The sequence below is a fragment of the Carettochelys insculpta genome, chromosome 1, assembly GCF_033958435.1.
Source record: "Carettochelys insculpta isolate YL-2023 chromosome 1, ASM3395843v1, whole genome shotgun sequence".
NCBI lineage: Eukaryota > Metazoa > Chordata > Testudines > Carettochelyidae > Carettochelys > Carettochelys insculpta.
The window spans coordinates 121984846-122002204 of NC_134137.1; the positions used below are offsets into that span (position 1 = coordinate 121984846).

The 17359-nt window shown below is 47.4% G+C and overlaps 1 protein-coding gene across 3 annotated transcripts in view; it reads right to left on the reverse strand.

Annotated features, from left to right (window-relative positions):
• SH3RF3 (SH3 domain containing ring finger 3) overlaps positions 1–17359 on the reverse strand; it is a 456298-nt gene that overhangs the window by 53599 nt on the left and 385340 nt on the right. For all 3 annotated transcript variants that reach the window (XM_074991008.1, XM_074990999.1, XM_074990989.1), the window contains one exon: positions 10993–11243. In XM_074991008.1, coding sequence (XP_074847109.1) covers positions 10993–11243 — 251 coding nt within the window. The remainder of the gene's footprint in view (positions 1–10992; positions 11244–17359) is intronic.

Sequence of the window (17359 nt, forward strand, 5' to 3'; positions counted from 1 at the left end):
TTGAACTCAGCAGCTCTGTGCATAGAGCACTCACTTGGGACAAGAGAGACAGGCTCGCATTCACACCTGGAGCAGGGACTTCAATCCAGGGGGGTGTCCTAATCACCAGACACTTGGCTATTGTGATGTGGTTTTCTCTCACTCTACTCTGCTGAAGCTGTTCTACTGTCTATCAGGCTGTGGCCACACTTGGCCAAAACGTCAAAATGGCAATTTCAAAGATTACTAATGAGGCACTGAACTGAATATTCAGTGCCTCATTAGCATTCGGCGTCTTCCAGCCATGGCCCTTAGAAAGCGCCGCTTTTGAACGCGCGTGGCTCAGCATGGCTGCACGGGGGTCCTTTTCGAAAGGACCCTGCACATTTCTAAATCCCCTTATTCTCCTCAGCTGAGAGGAATAAGGGGATTTCAAAATGCACAGAGTCCTTTCGAAAAGGACCCCCATGTAGCCGCGCCGAGCCGCGCGCGTTCAAAAGCAGCACTTTCGAAGCACCGTGGCCGGAAGCCTCCTAATACTAATGAGGCTCTGAATATTCAATTCAGCGCCTCATTAGTAATCTTCGAAACAGCCATTTCGAAGTTTTGGCCAAGTGTGGCCGCAGCCTAAAAGACCTGAATTGTCATTAGACCCCAGACAGAGAACACAAGACTGATTGTACAGCCTATGGTCAGAGTATTTACCTGGGAGTGGGGACCGCCAGGTTTCAGTCCCTGCTCCAATGGCAATTTAAGTGTTTTACACAAAGTGGAACAGCTTTAAGAGATACAGAAAGAGACTTGCTCTAGAATAGCCTATTGGTGGCTAGGGCACCCACCTAAGTGTGGACAGATCTTGGATTCACATCTCTGTTCCAGAGTCAGGATTCCTACCTAGGTCTCCTGTCTTCCACCTCCTAGGTGACTGTCCTACCCACTGGGCTTTCAGGTACAAGAGTGCACATGGGGACAAGAGGATCAAAAATGTAGGGTTCAGGTTAAACAGATTTTGTTTTCTCCAATTTTTCAGAACATCACTACTTCACATGGCACTAACTGAAAGTCTTCTCCTAATATGAAGCACACAGGCTGTGTCTACATGGGAGCCCACCATTGAAAGGACATAATCGAAAACCAGGAATCAAAATCTCGGCATTTGAAAGTGTACAACCACATGGCAAAGGCAGATCGCAGATCTGACCCCCTCTTTTGACAATCTGTCCCGTTCTTTCGAAAGGGAGAGTCCACATGGCTAGGAGCACTCTTTCAAAAGAGTTGTGAACAGGGTTGCATGGCTGCCAAGCCCTCCCAGGGCCCACAGCCAGCTGCTTCCTTAAAGGCCACCCCCTTCCCATTTCCCCCGCCTGGCACTAGCCGAGGCCCGCTGAGCTGCCAGAAGCGATGCAGATCCCAGTGCAGCAGCACCATGGCTGACAACACCCTGCTCCTGGCACTGGATGGATCAGTCGCCATGGCTGACCCCCTCCTCCTCGAGAGACAGAGCAGTGCCCCCAGGGACATGGACTCCCCTGCAACCTGCACCCTACCCCCAGCACCCATGGAGCCACCCCAGCAGTTCAGATTGGTGGGAGCAGTTGGTGCTGGGGCAATGGGATGATGCCACTTGGCTGCAGAACTTCTGCATGAGCTGGGACACATTCCAGGAGCTATGCCACTGGCTGGCACCCGCACTGAGACACCAGGACACCACCATGCAGCCTGCACTCCCCCTCGAGAAGCGGGTTGTGATTGCAATATAGAAACTGGCCGCCCCAGACTCCTACCACTCAGTCGGGCACCAGTTCGGGGTGGGCAAGGCCACCATTGGAGCGGGCCTCTTGGAGGAAAGCTGGGTCCAGGGCACATCCCCAGCATGCGGAAGGGGAAAGGGGCCCCTGGGCCTGAGGCACCACGGGGGGTTGCTGGCTGGAAGGGGGCTGGAGGACCCTGGGAGCTGCTGGACACAAGGGGGCATGGGGACCCCAGGGCGGCTGGCTGGGAGGGGGCATGGGAGGGACACTGGCCGGGAACATCCTGCCGCACCCTAACGAGAGCACATGGTCTCCCCTCCATGCAGGTTGTCCATGCCATAAACACAATGCTCCTGCACTGGGTTGACCACGTCAAGAACCTGGGGGTTTCTCATCGCTGGGGTTCCCAAACTGCTTCCGTGCCCTGGATGGGATGCACATTCCCCATCCATGCCCTGCCACACAGCGCCAGCCACTATATCAGCCAGAAGGGCTACCACTCGGTAGTCCTCCAGGCCCTGGCAGATCACAACGGCTGGTTCATGGACATCTACGTGGGCTGGGCATGGTGCTCCCATGATGCCAGGGTCTTCTGCAATTCCAGTCTGTGCCAGCATATGGACGCCAGTACCTTCACCCCCAGCAGGAGCTGCTGGTTGGGGACACTCCCGTGACATTCTACATGGTCGTGGATGCAGCATACCCCCTACTGCTGTGGCTGATACGGCCCTATATTGGCCACTTTTACCCCAGCTGGGAGGCCTTCAACACCTGCCTCAACCATGCTCGGCATGTGGTCAAGCGGGCCTTTGGGAGCCTCAAAGGGTGGTGGTGGTGCCTCTTTGCCTGCCTCAAGGTGGGGGTGTGCAACATCCCACAGGTGGTGGGTGCCTGCTGCGCCCTTCACAACATTGTGGAGGGTAAGGGGGATGCCTACATCCAGGGGTGGGCAGCTGAGGCCTCTGGAGGGTTCGAGCAGCCAGCCACTGTTGCCAGTCACCCGACGAACCACAAAGGGGTCTGGATCCAGGAGGCCCTCTAGGTGAGCCTCGCCCTGGGCTGCACTGACTCCCTCCAACACCCATCCTTCACCGTCCTCCCACGCATCGATCCCCCACCACATGCAGCACCACCACCACTGCACCCGCACCTCCCCCCAATGAGACTATGGGACATGGGCATTGGCATGCAACAAACCTTTAAAACTATCAACCACAACCTAATGCTTGTGCAATGTGCAACTATTTACAACGAGGGGGTTGGGGGCCAGCCATCTACATCGTGAGGTGGAGAGGGACCTGACATGGGAGGGTCACTCAGGGATGGGGGTTGTGGAGCGAGAGCCCTGTCAGCCCCAGGATCCCCTTCCCCCTGGGTGTGAGCTCATGGTGGGGCTGGGATGCGGCAGGGAGAGCTGGAAGGTAGGGGCACTGGGGGATGTCAGTGGGAGAGTCAGCATGGGGTGGGGTGGGGGCCTCTGCAGGGAGGCAGGGACCTCTGTGGGGGGGAGGGGCTCTGCAGGGGACTTGGGGGTTGGCCAGCGGGTGGGACAGCATGGCGCTCCAGGAGCCTTGCTACATTGCCCACGTGCTCCTGCAGGGTCTCATGGATGCCCTTCAGACAGGACATCAGCCAGTCCCACGCCTCCCTCTGCCAAGCAAGGTTGGCCTCCTCCAACCAGAGACTCTGCTCTGCCAGCTCGGCCTGGTGGAGGCTGGGGGTGTCATCTCCCGTGCACCGCCATGGCCTCCAGCTGAGGGCATGGTGCATTGATGCTGCTGGAGGCGCCTGGCCCCTGTCTGCTCTTCCTGGGGGGCTCTCAGGGACCACCGAAGCCAATGGGCTGTGTGGACCTTCAACTGCTGCAGCTAGAAGGGAGATGGACAGAGTGTCAGTCCCCAGTCTGGACCCCACCCCCCCATCTCCCTTGGGAGCCCTGTCCCCCTGGGAGCCCGTCTCTCCCTATCTTCCTGGGGCCTGGGCATGATGGGAGCAGCACCCATGCAGTGTCAGGAGTGCACTGGGGTTTCCCCACCCAAGGTGGGACCAACCCTGGGGGTGGACCGGCCTTGCATACATCCCATGATGCATCTGGGTGCCCAGAGCTGTCCATGGGGCCAGGTGCTGGGTGGTGTGGGCAGATGCCAGGGGTGTGCTGTGGGCCTTGGCCAGCTGGGGTGTCTGGCCCCAGATCTCTGGGCCTTTGCATGGCCCACTGGCGCCTGTGTTGTTCCTGTCCTGCCAGCTGAGGTGCGAGCCCAGCTGTGCACTTACCAGGGGGTCCCTCGATGAGCTCTGGTGATGCCTGGCTCCCTGTGGCCTGGCTAGACGACCATGAGGGGACGTTTATGATGAGGTTGCCCTTGTCGCTGGACCAGTCCGGGTTGGTGTCCCCCCTTGGCTTGGGATGGCTGGTCCTGGCTCCTCAATGCCCTCTGGATCGGGCTGGTCTGCGGACGTGTCTAGGACCACAGGGGGTGGGGGCTGTCCTGGGGCCCCAGGATAGAGTGGAGCTCCCAGTAGTAGAGGTAAGTGGTGAGACCTGCCTCTGAGCACCTGGCCTCGTTCTGAACCTGGGTGTAGCCCTGATGGAGCTCTTTAACTTTGCTCTGGACTTGATCCAGGGTTTGCGCCAGATGGCCATGGCTGTTCAGTCCCTCGGCCAGGTGGGCAAAGGCTGTGGCATTCCTCTACTTGACCCCCATCTCCCGGAGAATCTCCTCTTCTTTTAATAGACCTAGGAGGTCTTGAAGCTCAGGCTCCATCCAGGAGGGGGCCCTTTTTTTCTACAGGGCTGGCTCCTGGGACCCCTGTGAGGGCTCTGAGGGGGGGACCCTACAGCTCCAGAGGCTACCAGGTGCTGGCCATGAGGCCCCTGCTGTCATCGGGGCAGCTGAGAGGGCATGCTGTTGGCAGCTTGTGCGCTTGCAGCTCATCTGCTCTCAGCTTCCTGCCTCGGGGTTTCTGGGCCCGTGCGGCTTTGAGAGTGGCTGGACATGTGGATCATAGAGCCCTGCTGCTGAAGGGCAGAGTGTCTCTGTGCTCCAGCTGGGCACCGCCATGGAGGACTCCTCTTTTGAAAGAGCGTGCTGTGGAGCACACATACCTTCTTTTGATGTAGTTTTTTGATTGGGGGGAGGTTTCCCACTGCGGGATCGAGGTCTGGTTTTCAACATCTGAGCCGCATTCCTCCAATTTCCAATTGAAAAAGCTCATGGCACGTGTAGACGTTCCCTCTGTTCTTTCAAAAGGGGGCCGGTCTTTTCGAAATAACATGCACATGTAGACATACCCACAGTGTCTTAAGATAAATCCCCACAAGTCATATCATCTCATGTACACAGCGCTGAATGTACTGTTGACTGATAGAATAATGGTGCCTCCATGGGATTTATTATTCAAAGTAAACACAAATATACTCCTTATTAAAATAAATTCCTGCTTCCATTTCATTTTCCTTCCTCAGACAGCTAAACTCTGCTTCACCTCAGCTGATCACCACCATGTACCAGAGAATTACCGCTCATCTATGTAACAATAACTATAACACACTAACTATCAATGCCAGATCTCCAAGGATCCAGGAGACTATAGAATGCTTTATGTGTCAAAAAGTATAGCGCACAGCGCCACTTTCATTTCTGTGTCTGTCTTTTCTGATCTCCCAGCGGGTTTGTCACTTTGTCACAATCTGAATACTGGTTATGGCAAAGAATGTACAGTGGAGAGGAACAAGCCAGAGTTAGGCATTCTGAACACCTAAACAATCCTGTTGTTCTCTTATAATTCAATTTTTATACAGCAGCAAAATCAACCTGAGGAGTTCTGCAATGGGATCTTACTGAAAACATTGTTTTAGTGCAATTAAAAATATTTTCTATTCATATTTGTCAGAACACCACTTGCTCTTACATTGTGAGGGGTTTAAATCAGGAAAGGACATCATCCCCTGCTCCAAATACAAACCATAATGAGTTCATCACCATTTGAGGTCATGAAGCAATTCCACCCAAATCTCATACTTACATCATACACAGAAGACTGGTTGCCTATTGCAACGTTTTTAGTTTCTTCTTAAAGCATCAGATATTAATTACATATGGAAGGTAATCAGCTAGATGGACACTGGGCTAGCTGGTCCCTTACTATATTCCAGGACAGCAACTGCTACTGACTCTCTTTCCTAGTTACTCCCTGATCCACAGAGACAGCTTTTATAAGTGTTGCTTTTAGCAATCCAAACTGTCACTCATCTGCCTTGAATTTTTTGGAATCTTGTGTTCTAGCAAGAATCAACAAATTCAGATTTTTTTTTGTTTTGTTTTCTTTTTTACTTTGATCACCTGACAACATGTAATTAAATAAATGGGCCATCCCTAAATGCATATTAGAAATGGGTACAACTGATTTACTCCCACCTAAATCAGCTTATCCCAATCTTTAGGTACAACTGTATTTGTGGGTTGACTAATCGTATGACACTCTTCTTTGGGCTTTGTGTAATCCACAGTACCTTGCACAAGAAACCAAATCTTACAGCCCTCTACAAACCAACACTCAAGGTCTGAAAATATTGCAACAACTTGATGATAAAGACACAAATGATGGAAATTCACTGCATGCTGCTACCTCCCTCTAGATTTAAGGCTAATTCAATGGTCATATTGACACACAGTCTTCATTTAACACAGGTGTCAGTGTTTCTAGGCTTGGCGGAAACTAACAGTGCCAAAATCAGCTAAAAGAAATGGTCTGAGAAGAATCAGTTGTGAGCAAGGTTTTTACAGTCTATTTGGTAATTTCATCATCTTTGCTATAAACATCTGTGGGTTTGGATTGTGCTCTGTCAGTCATGCTATTCATTAGCAATGTTCAGTGAACACTTGTTTAGGACTGCTCATATGCCATTTTTTCTATCTTGCTACATTAGTGACTTTGTGAAAAAATTGATTTGCTATTCATGCATATTGCAAGCCAATAAGTACATGACTTGAATATTGTATATGTGTTTTTATTTAGCTTGGAATCACATTTTTTAAGGACATAGGATTAAGGTTTTCCTCTCTGCAAGATGAGATACATAGGAGCTCTGTAGGATTTGGGCTACTGGACAACAGCCTGTTATGGTCATTGTGGAATGGTGAAAGAGAAACTGAACTGCAAGATTCCTGAAGTCAACACTAGAAATCCTGCTTATTTTCACTTTACTGTGTGAATTACATGTTCAGGAAAGAGGTGGACAAATTGGAGAAGGTCCAGAGAAAAGCCACAAACATGGGTAAAGGTCTAGAAAACATGATCTATCAGGGGAAATTGAAAGAATTGTGTTTGTTTAGTCTAGAAAAGAGAACACGTAGAGGGGACATGAATATAGCTTTCAATACGTAAAAGGTTATTAGAAGGTGGAGGGAGAAAAATTATTCTCCTTAACTCCTTATGGCAGGACAAGAAGCAATGGGCTTAAACTGCAGCAAGGGGGGGTTAGGTTGGACATTAGGAAAAACTTCCTCACTGACAGGGTGGTTAAACACAGGAATAAATTCCCCAGGAAGGTTGTGGAATCTCTGTCATAGGAGATTTTTAAGAGCAGGTTACAAAAACACCTGTCAGGGATGGTCTAGATGGTGCTCGGTCTTGCCATGAGTGAATGGAATTGGCCTTGATAACATCTCAAGGTTCTTTCCACTTCTGCAGTTCTATGAGATTGTGTAACTGTGCATGATATATTTGAGGTTTTAAAATAAACCTCAAGTACCCATGGAAAGTATGAGAAGCACAAAAAAATATAAAATAAAAAGCCAGTAGAGCTATAGCTCATGAGTTATGCCACCCTCTGACTACTATGCAAGCCAAGATGTTGGAAACATTATTGAGACATGGTGTCAAAATCACGTGGGACAAGGAGACTGTAGGGAGTGTTGTAAGGTAGCTTTTGAAGGCAGAAAGTATCTATGTGGATTAGCTGAGAATGAGAAAGGGAGTCTTTGATGCATCCATCTGTGCTGAAATCATTTTGCAACCACATCTCTTCTATACATGAGAATACTTCTTTGTGGCAGCATGGAGACCTGAAGCAACAGGATCTGTCTGAAAGCTTCTAGGCTGCGTCTACACGTGCACGCTACTTCGAAGTAGCGGCAGTAACTTCGAAATAGCGCCCGTCACGTCTACACGTGTTGGGCGCTATTTCGAAGTTGAAATCGACGTTAGGCGGCGAGACGTCGAAGTCGCTAACCCCATGAGGGGATGGGAATAGCGCCCTACTTCGACGTTCAACATCGAAGTAGGGACGTGTAGACGATCCGCGTCCCGCAACATCGAAATAGCGGGGTCCTCCATGGCGGCCATCAGCTGGGGGGTTGAGAGATACTCTCTCTCCAGCCCTTGCGGGGCTCTGTGGTCACCGTGGGCAGCAGCCCTTAGCCCAGGGCTTCTGGCTGCTGCTGCTGCAGCTGGGGGTCCGTGCTGCATATACAGGGTCTGCAACTAGTTGTTGGCTCTGTGTATCTTGCACTGTTTAATGAAAGTGTGTCTGGGAGGGGCCCTTTAAGGGAGCGACTTGCTGTTGAGTCCGCCCCGTGACCCTGTCTGCAGCTGTGCCTGGCTCCCTTATTTCGATGTGTGCTACTTTGGCGTGTAGACGTTCCCTCGCTGCGCCTATTTCGATGTTGGGCTGAGCAACGTCGAAGTTGAACATCGACGTTGCCAGCCCTGGAGGACGTGTAGACGTTATTCATCGAAATAGCCTATTTCGATGTCGCAACATCGAAATAAGCTATTTCGAAGTTGGGTGCACGTGTAGACGTAGCCCTAGAGAGACAAAGATATATTATACTGCCAGGTCTGTGTAAACTGATGCTAACTTGGTTATTATTACAAGCTACGTGACATAGTGACATATTTGATGCTGTTTTCCAACAAATACTCCAATTGCACCTCATAAGTCTTCCCAAACTGTGAATATGTTTCAAAATACTCATGGTCTGACTAGAAAGGCTGATGGTGACTAGAAAAACGGATGGAGAGAAAACCTGGGGAGCTTGCTAATCTGTTCGTTTCAGCAGGACATAAACACACAATGTTTATAGGGGACGCAAAAGGAACACAAGCGAATGGTGTGAACAGCAGACTTATGGACAATAACAAGCTGTTTAAATCTATTAGGAAGAAAAAGTATCCTAAGAATGGTCTGGGGCCATTACTAGGCAGCAATCATTAATTATCAGTGGGTTTTCTGAAAGAAGGGAAAAAAAAAAGAGAAGTCAGTACTCAGCTCCCTGCACCCCCTCCCCAGCCAATCCCACGTCTGGGGCTGCCAAGGTGATGGTACTCAGTACCAGCAAGTATTGGCACAAAAAAAGCACTGTTAACTATAAGTACTGCACAAAAGGACTAAATATTCAATAGATACATCTGTTCTGTATTTGAAAATAAACTGGCAATGTACTAACACATAACAATTCTTTCTAGTCTGCTAATGTCATCTGATGAATTAAAACTGCATTCACTATAGCTAGAAATTTCTAAATCAGTAGGTCCAGATAACTTGCAACCAAGAATTTTAAAAGATTTGGGTGAGGAGGTTTCTAGACCACTTACTTTGGTTTTTAATAAGTCTTGGAAACCACAAAAGTTTTAGGAGACTGGAAAAAAGCTAATGTTGTGCCAAAGATAAACAGGATTACCCAAGTAATTATAGGCTGTCCATCTGACATTAGTCCTGGGCAAGATAATGGAGCAGCTGATATAGGACTTGATTAATAAATAAGTAAATGTCAGCATGCGTGAATGCTGTTTGTTGGCAGCTTTGTCGACAGAATACTTCACCCATGGTGAGGGAGTTTTGCTTTGTCAGCAGCAGCAGAATGCTCCTGTCGACAAAACTGTGTTCATACTTTCACTTGGCACAGCAAAACTTTGTTGTGCATTCTTTTTTTTTTTAGCATCCGTGAATAGCAGATGTTGAGTCACTCAAGTGCATGTGCAGACACAGCCTAAGTAACTATATAGAGAGTGAACATTCAAGAATGGGGTCTTTAATCCAGTGGAGGTACAACATGATCCAGTGGACAGACAGTGAAGGTGGACAAATTCAGACAGTATATTTTAACAGTGAGAGTCATTAACCAGTTTACAAAAGTTTGTGGTAGAGTCTCCATCATTGGCAATGGCTCAGTCAAGATAGGATGTTCTTTTAGATGATGCACCTAAGAATTATTTAGGGGAGGTCAAACTAGAAGATTACAATCGTCCCTTCTGGCCTTGGAATCTATGTATCTACTCCCTGAACTGTAAAAAAAAATTGTGATAATTAGATTATATCCTAGAGTGACTTCGCTGCATGTATTATGCTGCTGTTCAGTAAAATAAGATTTAGATTTATGTGTATTTGATTCCTTTTCCACTTGGCCTCTGTTACAAGGAGGTCATCAGACCAGATGATGATAATGGCCCCTTCCAGCATTATTGTGTGAATCTGTACTTTATATTGCAGCATACCTTATCTCGTCTGTTCTGAATTTCAAATCTTCAGTTGCTAACATCCCCCAGTGTTTCTCTATCTGTCTCCACAAACCGACGGGCTCAAGTCACCACAGAATATTAAAAACAAACCAGCTTTAAATTGTGCCATAAAGATCTACCATGTAATTTACTTTCAATTTACTCCACATTGCCACTATTTACCATCAGGAAAGCATTGTAAGTTCTGCTCCAAAAAGCTCTTCTTGCATGAAAAAAGGGAACTGGAAACAACACTGGCCTCCTGCTGTGTACACCTCTTATTCCCATTTCAAAAAAGTGGCACTATTATTTGTATATCTGAGTTCTCCTTTGCCTAACGTAGACTTTCATCCTTGAAGCCCAGTGAAATATTTCTTCATTTTAAGTCATGTATTACTTGCTTTGTGGTGAGTGCCATCAAAGCCAACTGAACTCAGAAATGTTAATCTTCTTAGAATGAGGGATGTGTTATTCTCTAAACTAAATTATATAAATATTTGCAACCACTGTAAACCTATTTCAGCTGTGACAACAGCACAATCTGATAAACACAGCATAGTTCCCAGAGATCAATAGAAGTCCATAAATATTAGACACAAATAAAGCATATCCTATTGCATGCTGGCTTAGCTTTGACTAAAATGAAAGACTTTCAGAGGAAACCTAGAGACTCCTGTCGGTACCAGTGGTTTGTTCACAGGGGACACCATGTCAAATTCTGAGAAGGTAAGGCAAGAGGCATTAGGGGGACCATACATACCCATCTGCATGGCACTGCGAGTCTGGCTGGCCATTTGCTGAGCTGAATATCTCATGCAGCTATTCATCTGAGGAGACACTGTCTGTTGCTGGGAATGAGTCTGAGGTGCAGTGATTGGAACAACAGGTCTGACAGCAGTGGCTGTGTTTGTAAGGCTTGCTCCTCCGGGGTGAACAGCTCCTGGGGATCCTTTTATTGTCTGAGCCCCGCCTGCTAAGCTATTCCTGGGCTGGCCACCTCCTACAGGCACTCTAAAGAGAAAGGAAGTGTAATGTGAAAACTCTGTTAAGATATAGTTACTTATCTATTGCAGAAATTGCTATAAGCTACCAGAAGGACCCTGAAATGGGACATGATACAAATTAAGGCATTCAAAAGAAGTAAAGGTGAAGTATTATACTTTGTTTATATTTCCCAGAAAAATTTGTATTTTGGTGGAGTTTTTCATCTTCTCTCCTGCCCCCAGGTGGGGGAACTCTCAGGTTCGAATGTTTTGCATATGATGCAAATGTTATAAAAAACAGAAAGATCAACTTTTGCTTCTCCCTCAACTGGCCTGAAAGCCAGAATTTCTGCTTTAATGTGTTCTAATAGACACCTGCGTATCAGCAGCTAAATCCAAAAGAAATGGATTTTGCCAAAATGCTGTTTTCTACAGCAAGGCTATTTTTGCAGGTGGCCAGGGACAAATGAGAGAGATAAGAATATTAACGTAGGGTCTGAGCTTCATGCAAATTTTCATGGGAAAAGAGATGGGCAGCATCAAATCCCTGCCGTATGCCTGTTGAATCAGTGTGGCTACATTCCCATTTGACTTGGGGGCCTCAGAAACAGTCGGTGTGTTTGTCTTTGGATTTTCATATGAACCATTCACCTAGTGAGCCCAGAGATTAAGTGAGATCAATTCACTTTACTTGGAAGGGAGATCTGTTTAAAAAATAAAGCACTCAACCCTATAAAACTGAGCCCTAGCAGGTTACTTTTGTTTGACACATTCTCCTACCTGCTTAGATCCAGAGACTTTTTTTATTATCCATGTAGTCTGAATGTCTGGGCAAGCAGAGAGAGGAGCATGAAAGTCTTATACTGTTTCTTTATGTAGCCAGCTCATCAGAGCCCTGTTTTCCTCACCACAGACTTATAGCAGCATAGCTACTTCACTCAGGAGTGTGACAACCCATACTCTCAAGCAAAGTAGTTATACCCAGCTAAGCCCTGGTGTGGCAAACACTCTGTCAACATATCTACTGCTTCTCGTGGAAGCATCTTAGTAATGCTGACAGAAGATGCAACGATGCTCCCATCAGTGTAGTAGTGTCTTCACCACAGCGAAGTTGCTGCTATAGCTTTTTAAGTATAAATCTGCCCTGAGTCTCATTCTTTCCCTCCACTGACATAGTATCGCTGCAGTCAGTAGGGGTGAAAATGCTTTACAGATGCCAGCTGTCTATTTGCTCTCACATGGACATGTATAGTGTATTCTTCTCAGCTATTCAAGTGCATGGGTCCCCCTTCACAACAGGTAGTGCTGCACACCAGGGCAAACAGCTTTGGTGCTATTCTTTTCCCATTGCCCTCCCTAATCCATCTCATTGTACTATGACCCATAAGAGGAGGAGAGAAAAGAGTCCAGGGTAAAATATGAGGACATGACACAGAAGGGGGCAGGGAGAACTAATAAGGTTGGAGAAAATGGAAGGGAGATTAGATCGGGGAGAAAAAGATAACAGAGGGTAACTAAGGGTATGTCTTCACTACAAGGAAGATCAACTTGGCCAGGGTCGATCTTCTGAGGTTCGATTTCATGTGCATAGCAGAGACATGCAAAATGGAACTATCAGGGGTCAACAGTCAAGCTCTTACTACACAATCTTGCAAGTAAAGGAAGTCAACAGGAGAGTTTCTCCTGTCTACATCCCTCAGTGAGGTCAGCCAGGTAAGTCAATTGTAGATAATTTGGAGACTGGGGGAGATACAGGATGACTGGAAAAAGGCAAAGGTAGTGCCCATCTTTAAAAAAGGAAATAAGGACAATCCAAGGAACTATAGCCCGGTCAGCCTTACCACATCCCTGGCAAAATAATGGAGGGGATCCTCAAGGAATCCATTTTGGAGCACCTGGAAGAGGGGAAAGTGATCAAAAGTAGCCAACATAGATTCACCAGGGGCAAGTCCTGCCTGACCAATCTGATTAGCTTCTATGATAAGGTAACAAGCTCTGTGGACATGGGAAAGTCAGTGGATATCTTGACTTCAGCAAAGCTTTTGATACGGTCTCCCACAACATTCTAGTCCATAAGTTAAGGAAATATAGTTTGGATCCTTGGACCATAAGATGGACAGAAAGCTGGCTTGAAGGTTGGGCCCAACAGGTAGTGATCAATGGCTCAATATCTGGATGGTGGTCGGTTTCAAGTAGAATGCCGCAAGGCTCGGTTCTGGGGCCGGTGTTGTTCAACATCTTTATTAATGACCTGGATGAGGGACTGGACTGCACCTTCAGCAAGTTTGCGGATGACACAAAACTAGGGGGAGAAGTAGATACGTTGGAGGCTGGAGAGAGAATCCAGAGTCACCTGGATACATTGGAGGTCTCGGCCAAAAGAAGTCTGATGTGGTTCAACAAGGAGAAGTGTAGAGTCCTGCACCTGGGACGGAAGAATCCCAAGTATTGTTATAGACTGGGAACCGAATGGCTCAGCAGCAGTATGATGGAAAGGGACCTAGGGGTTATGGTGGATAAAAGGCTGGATATGAGTAAACAGTGTGCCCTTGTAGCCAAGAAGGCTAACGGCATACTAGGATGCATTAGGAGGAGCATTTAGAGCAGATCTAGAGAAGTAGTTATTCCCCTCTATTCGGCACTGGTGAGGCCGCATCTGGAACATTGTGTCCAGTTTTGGGCCTCCCCAGTATAAAAACGATGTGGACGTGCTGGAGCAGGTTCAGCAGAGGGCAACAAAAATGATTAAGGGGCTGGAACACAAGACCTATGAGGAGAGGCTGAGGGATTTGGGCTTGTTTAGCTTACGGAAGAGAAGACTTAGGGGTGATTTAATAGCAGCCTTCAACTTCCTGAAGGGGAGCTCTAAAGAGGAGGGTGAGAAACTGTTCTAAGTGGAGTCAGATGGCAGAACAAGGAGTAATGGTCTGAAGTTGAAGAGGGAGAGGGGTAGGTTAGATATTAGGAAAAACTACTTCACTAGGAGGGTGGTGAAGCATTGGAATGTGTTGCCTAGAGAGGTGGTGGATTCTCCATCCCTCAAGGTTTTAAAGTCCCAGCTCAACAAGGTCCTGGCTGGGATGACTTAGTGGGGGGTTGATCCTGCTTGAAGCAGGGGGCTGGACTAGATGACCTCCTGAGGTCCCTTCCAGCCCTGTGATTCTGTGAGAAGTCAATTCCAGCTATGCAATTGCCGTAGCTGGAATTGCGTATCTACAATTGACTTTAAGGTCTAGTGTAGACCTGGCCTAAGACTTTGTCTACACTTCTAAGTTTTAAGCACTGGGAGAGCTCCTGTTGCATTGTGTGCAAACCACCTCCATGGTAACGGAACCGGAAATGTGCTTTCACTGGTTCTTTACAGCGCTGTAATGTGCTGTGCTCAGGATGTGTTTTTTCATACTCCTGAGCAAGAAAGTTAAAGCTCAGTAAAGTGACAGAGTAGACAAGCCTTAGACCAGAATGTAGGAGTCTGGATGGGTGAGAGGACTTTAGAGAGAGAAATAATTTAAGTGTGGCAGAGAGAGGAGGAAGTAGTAGAGGGTGTGTGGGGGGTGTTACACTGAACATGGAAAACAGATAAAGTGAAAGGCCAAACCAGAGAAGAAACTCTTAAGTCGTACCAAACGAGAGTGAAAAGAGGAAAACAATTAAAAAGTATTAAGGCTGAGGGAAAGTGTGTATTCAAACACTAATAAATGGATGCAACTAGCTGCAGTGAAAAATGTGAAGACAGTAAGTTAACCAAGAGAAGGAAGAAATGTACTAGAAATATCAATTGCTACATGTTTTCATTGCTCATTTTTACATCACTCATTTATGTTGTTTTGAATCCATCTTCAGGGTGGTGTGGCTGTTTTTTTGTTTTTCCCCAAACTGGAAAATCGTGAACATTTCCCCCACTTCCAGACCGTGAAGGGCGACACACGGTCTAGGGCTCTTGCCCCTTTTAGTTCCTGTGTGTCACCCCCAATGAAACTGTGAGAAGTTGGCGAGTAGGAAACAGGACTCAAAGGCCATGTCTACACGTGCCCCAAACTTCGAAATGGCCATGCAAATGGCCATTTCGAAGTTTACTAATGAAGTGCTGAAATGCATATTCAGCGCTTTATTAGCATGCGGGCGGCAGCGGCGCTTCGAAATTGACGCTCCTTGCCGCCGCGCGGCGCGTCCAGACGGGGCTCCTTTTCGAAAGGATGCTGCCTACTTCGAAGTCCCCTTATTCCCATGAGCTCCTGGGAATAAGGGGACTTCGAAGTAGGCGGCGTCCTTTCGAAAAGGAGCCCCGTCTGGACGCGCCGCGCAGTGGCAAGGAGCATCAATTTCGAAGCGCAGCTGCCGCCCGCATGCTAATGAAGCGCTGAATATGCATTTCAGCGCTTCATTAGTAAACTTCGAAATGTCCATTTGCATGGCCATTTTGAAGTTTGGGGCACGTGTAGACGTAGCCAAAGACAGCTGGCTAATTCATCTGCAATAGGCTCAATTCACCAATATAGCAACACACCCTGCCCCTGTGTGCACAAGTAGAGATGCATCCCTGAAGGTTTAAAACTCCTGCTGGGAGTCCCATAGGTACCCACCAGCAGAGGGAGCCTGAGAGATGCTTCAAATCAGGACGTTTCCTGGGTGCCTCATCCCTGTCTCCTTCTCAGCTAACAATGCAGAGCCTCCCTGCCCCTCACCACCCCTGGTATTCCCGGTCCCCCCGACACTCCTTGCCCTGCATGCTCCTTTGTTTTGCTGGCTGAAGAAAAGAAAACAGGTCAGCCAAAGGCCATGATAAAGGGGGAGAGTTTGTTTTTTGTATATTTTTCTTGATGTTTTCACTTAAGGTACTGCATATGAGAACAGGCTGCTTTAATTACACATTCATTTCTAATGGAACATAGAATTAATCATACAACAACTCATGTGGTGCAGAAAGCATTTTTGCCTTTTAGCACTTTGAGGTGTCTTGTTCTAGTTATGACATGCTGCATTTAGCAAAGTCTTGCTGATCTGGATCGCCAATACCACAGCATGAACCTCTCACTTGTTAAGTGCTAAAAAGTCAAGTACCCCAGGCAGCCAAGTTGCTGTATAAAAATCAGGTGTAGTAATTTAACTTAGTGAATAATTCAGGCATTACAAAGCTACAGTGTTAATTCTTTTGGCACTAAAATGCAGCCTTGAAATGTAAGAGTACAGGTGAGGCAAAGCAAACGCATTACAATTATTCAGAGTGTTGAATTTGTTTTGTTTCAGTTCAGATCATCAAACAAACAAACAATGGTTATTATTGGCTTGAATCAGTCTGAAACCAAAATCAATATTAGTGGGAGTAAATTCAAAAAGAGAGAAAGAGTTGAAACTTAAAACTGAAACTCTGCATTTTTCACCATTTGTCTTCAATTTTATATGAGTTTTCCTAGTTTTTTGTGTTTTCAAATAAATACAATTTTTTAACGAGCAATTTGAGCAAACTAAAATAATATCTGCTAATATTTACTCTGTCTTACTGGACATCTGGGCTACGTCTACACGTGCACCCAACTTCGAAATAGCTTATTTCGATGTTGCGACATCGAAATAGGCTATTTCGATGAATAACGTCTACACGTCCTCCAGGGCTGGCAACGTCGATGTTCAACTTCGACGTTGCTCAGCCCAACATCGAAATAGGCGCAGCGAGGGAACGTCTACACGCCAAAGTAGCACACATCGAAATAAGGGAGCCAGGCACAGCTGCAGACAGGGTCACGGGGCGGACTCAACAGCAAGTCGCTCCCTTAAAGGGCCCCTCCCAGACACACTTTCATTAAACAGTGCAAGATACACAGAGCCAACAACTAGTTGCAGACCCTGTATATGCAGCACGGACCCCAGCTGCAGCAGCAGCAGCCAGAAGCCCTGGGCTAAGGGCTGCTGCCCACGGTGACCACAGAGCCCCGCAAGGGCTGGAGAGAGAGTATCTCTCAACCCCCCAGCTGATGGCCGCCATGGAGGACCCCGCTATTTCGATGTTGCGGGACGCGGATCGTCTACACGTCCCTACTTCGATGTTGAACGTCGAAGTAGGGCGCTATTCCCATCCCCTCATGGGGTTAGCGACTTCGACGTCTCGCCGCCTAACGTCGATTTCAACTTCGAAATAGCGCCCAA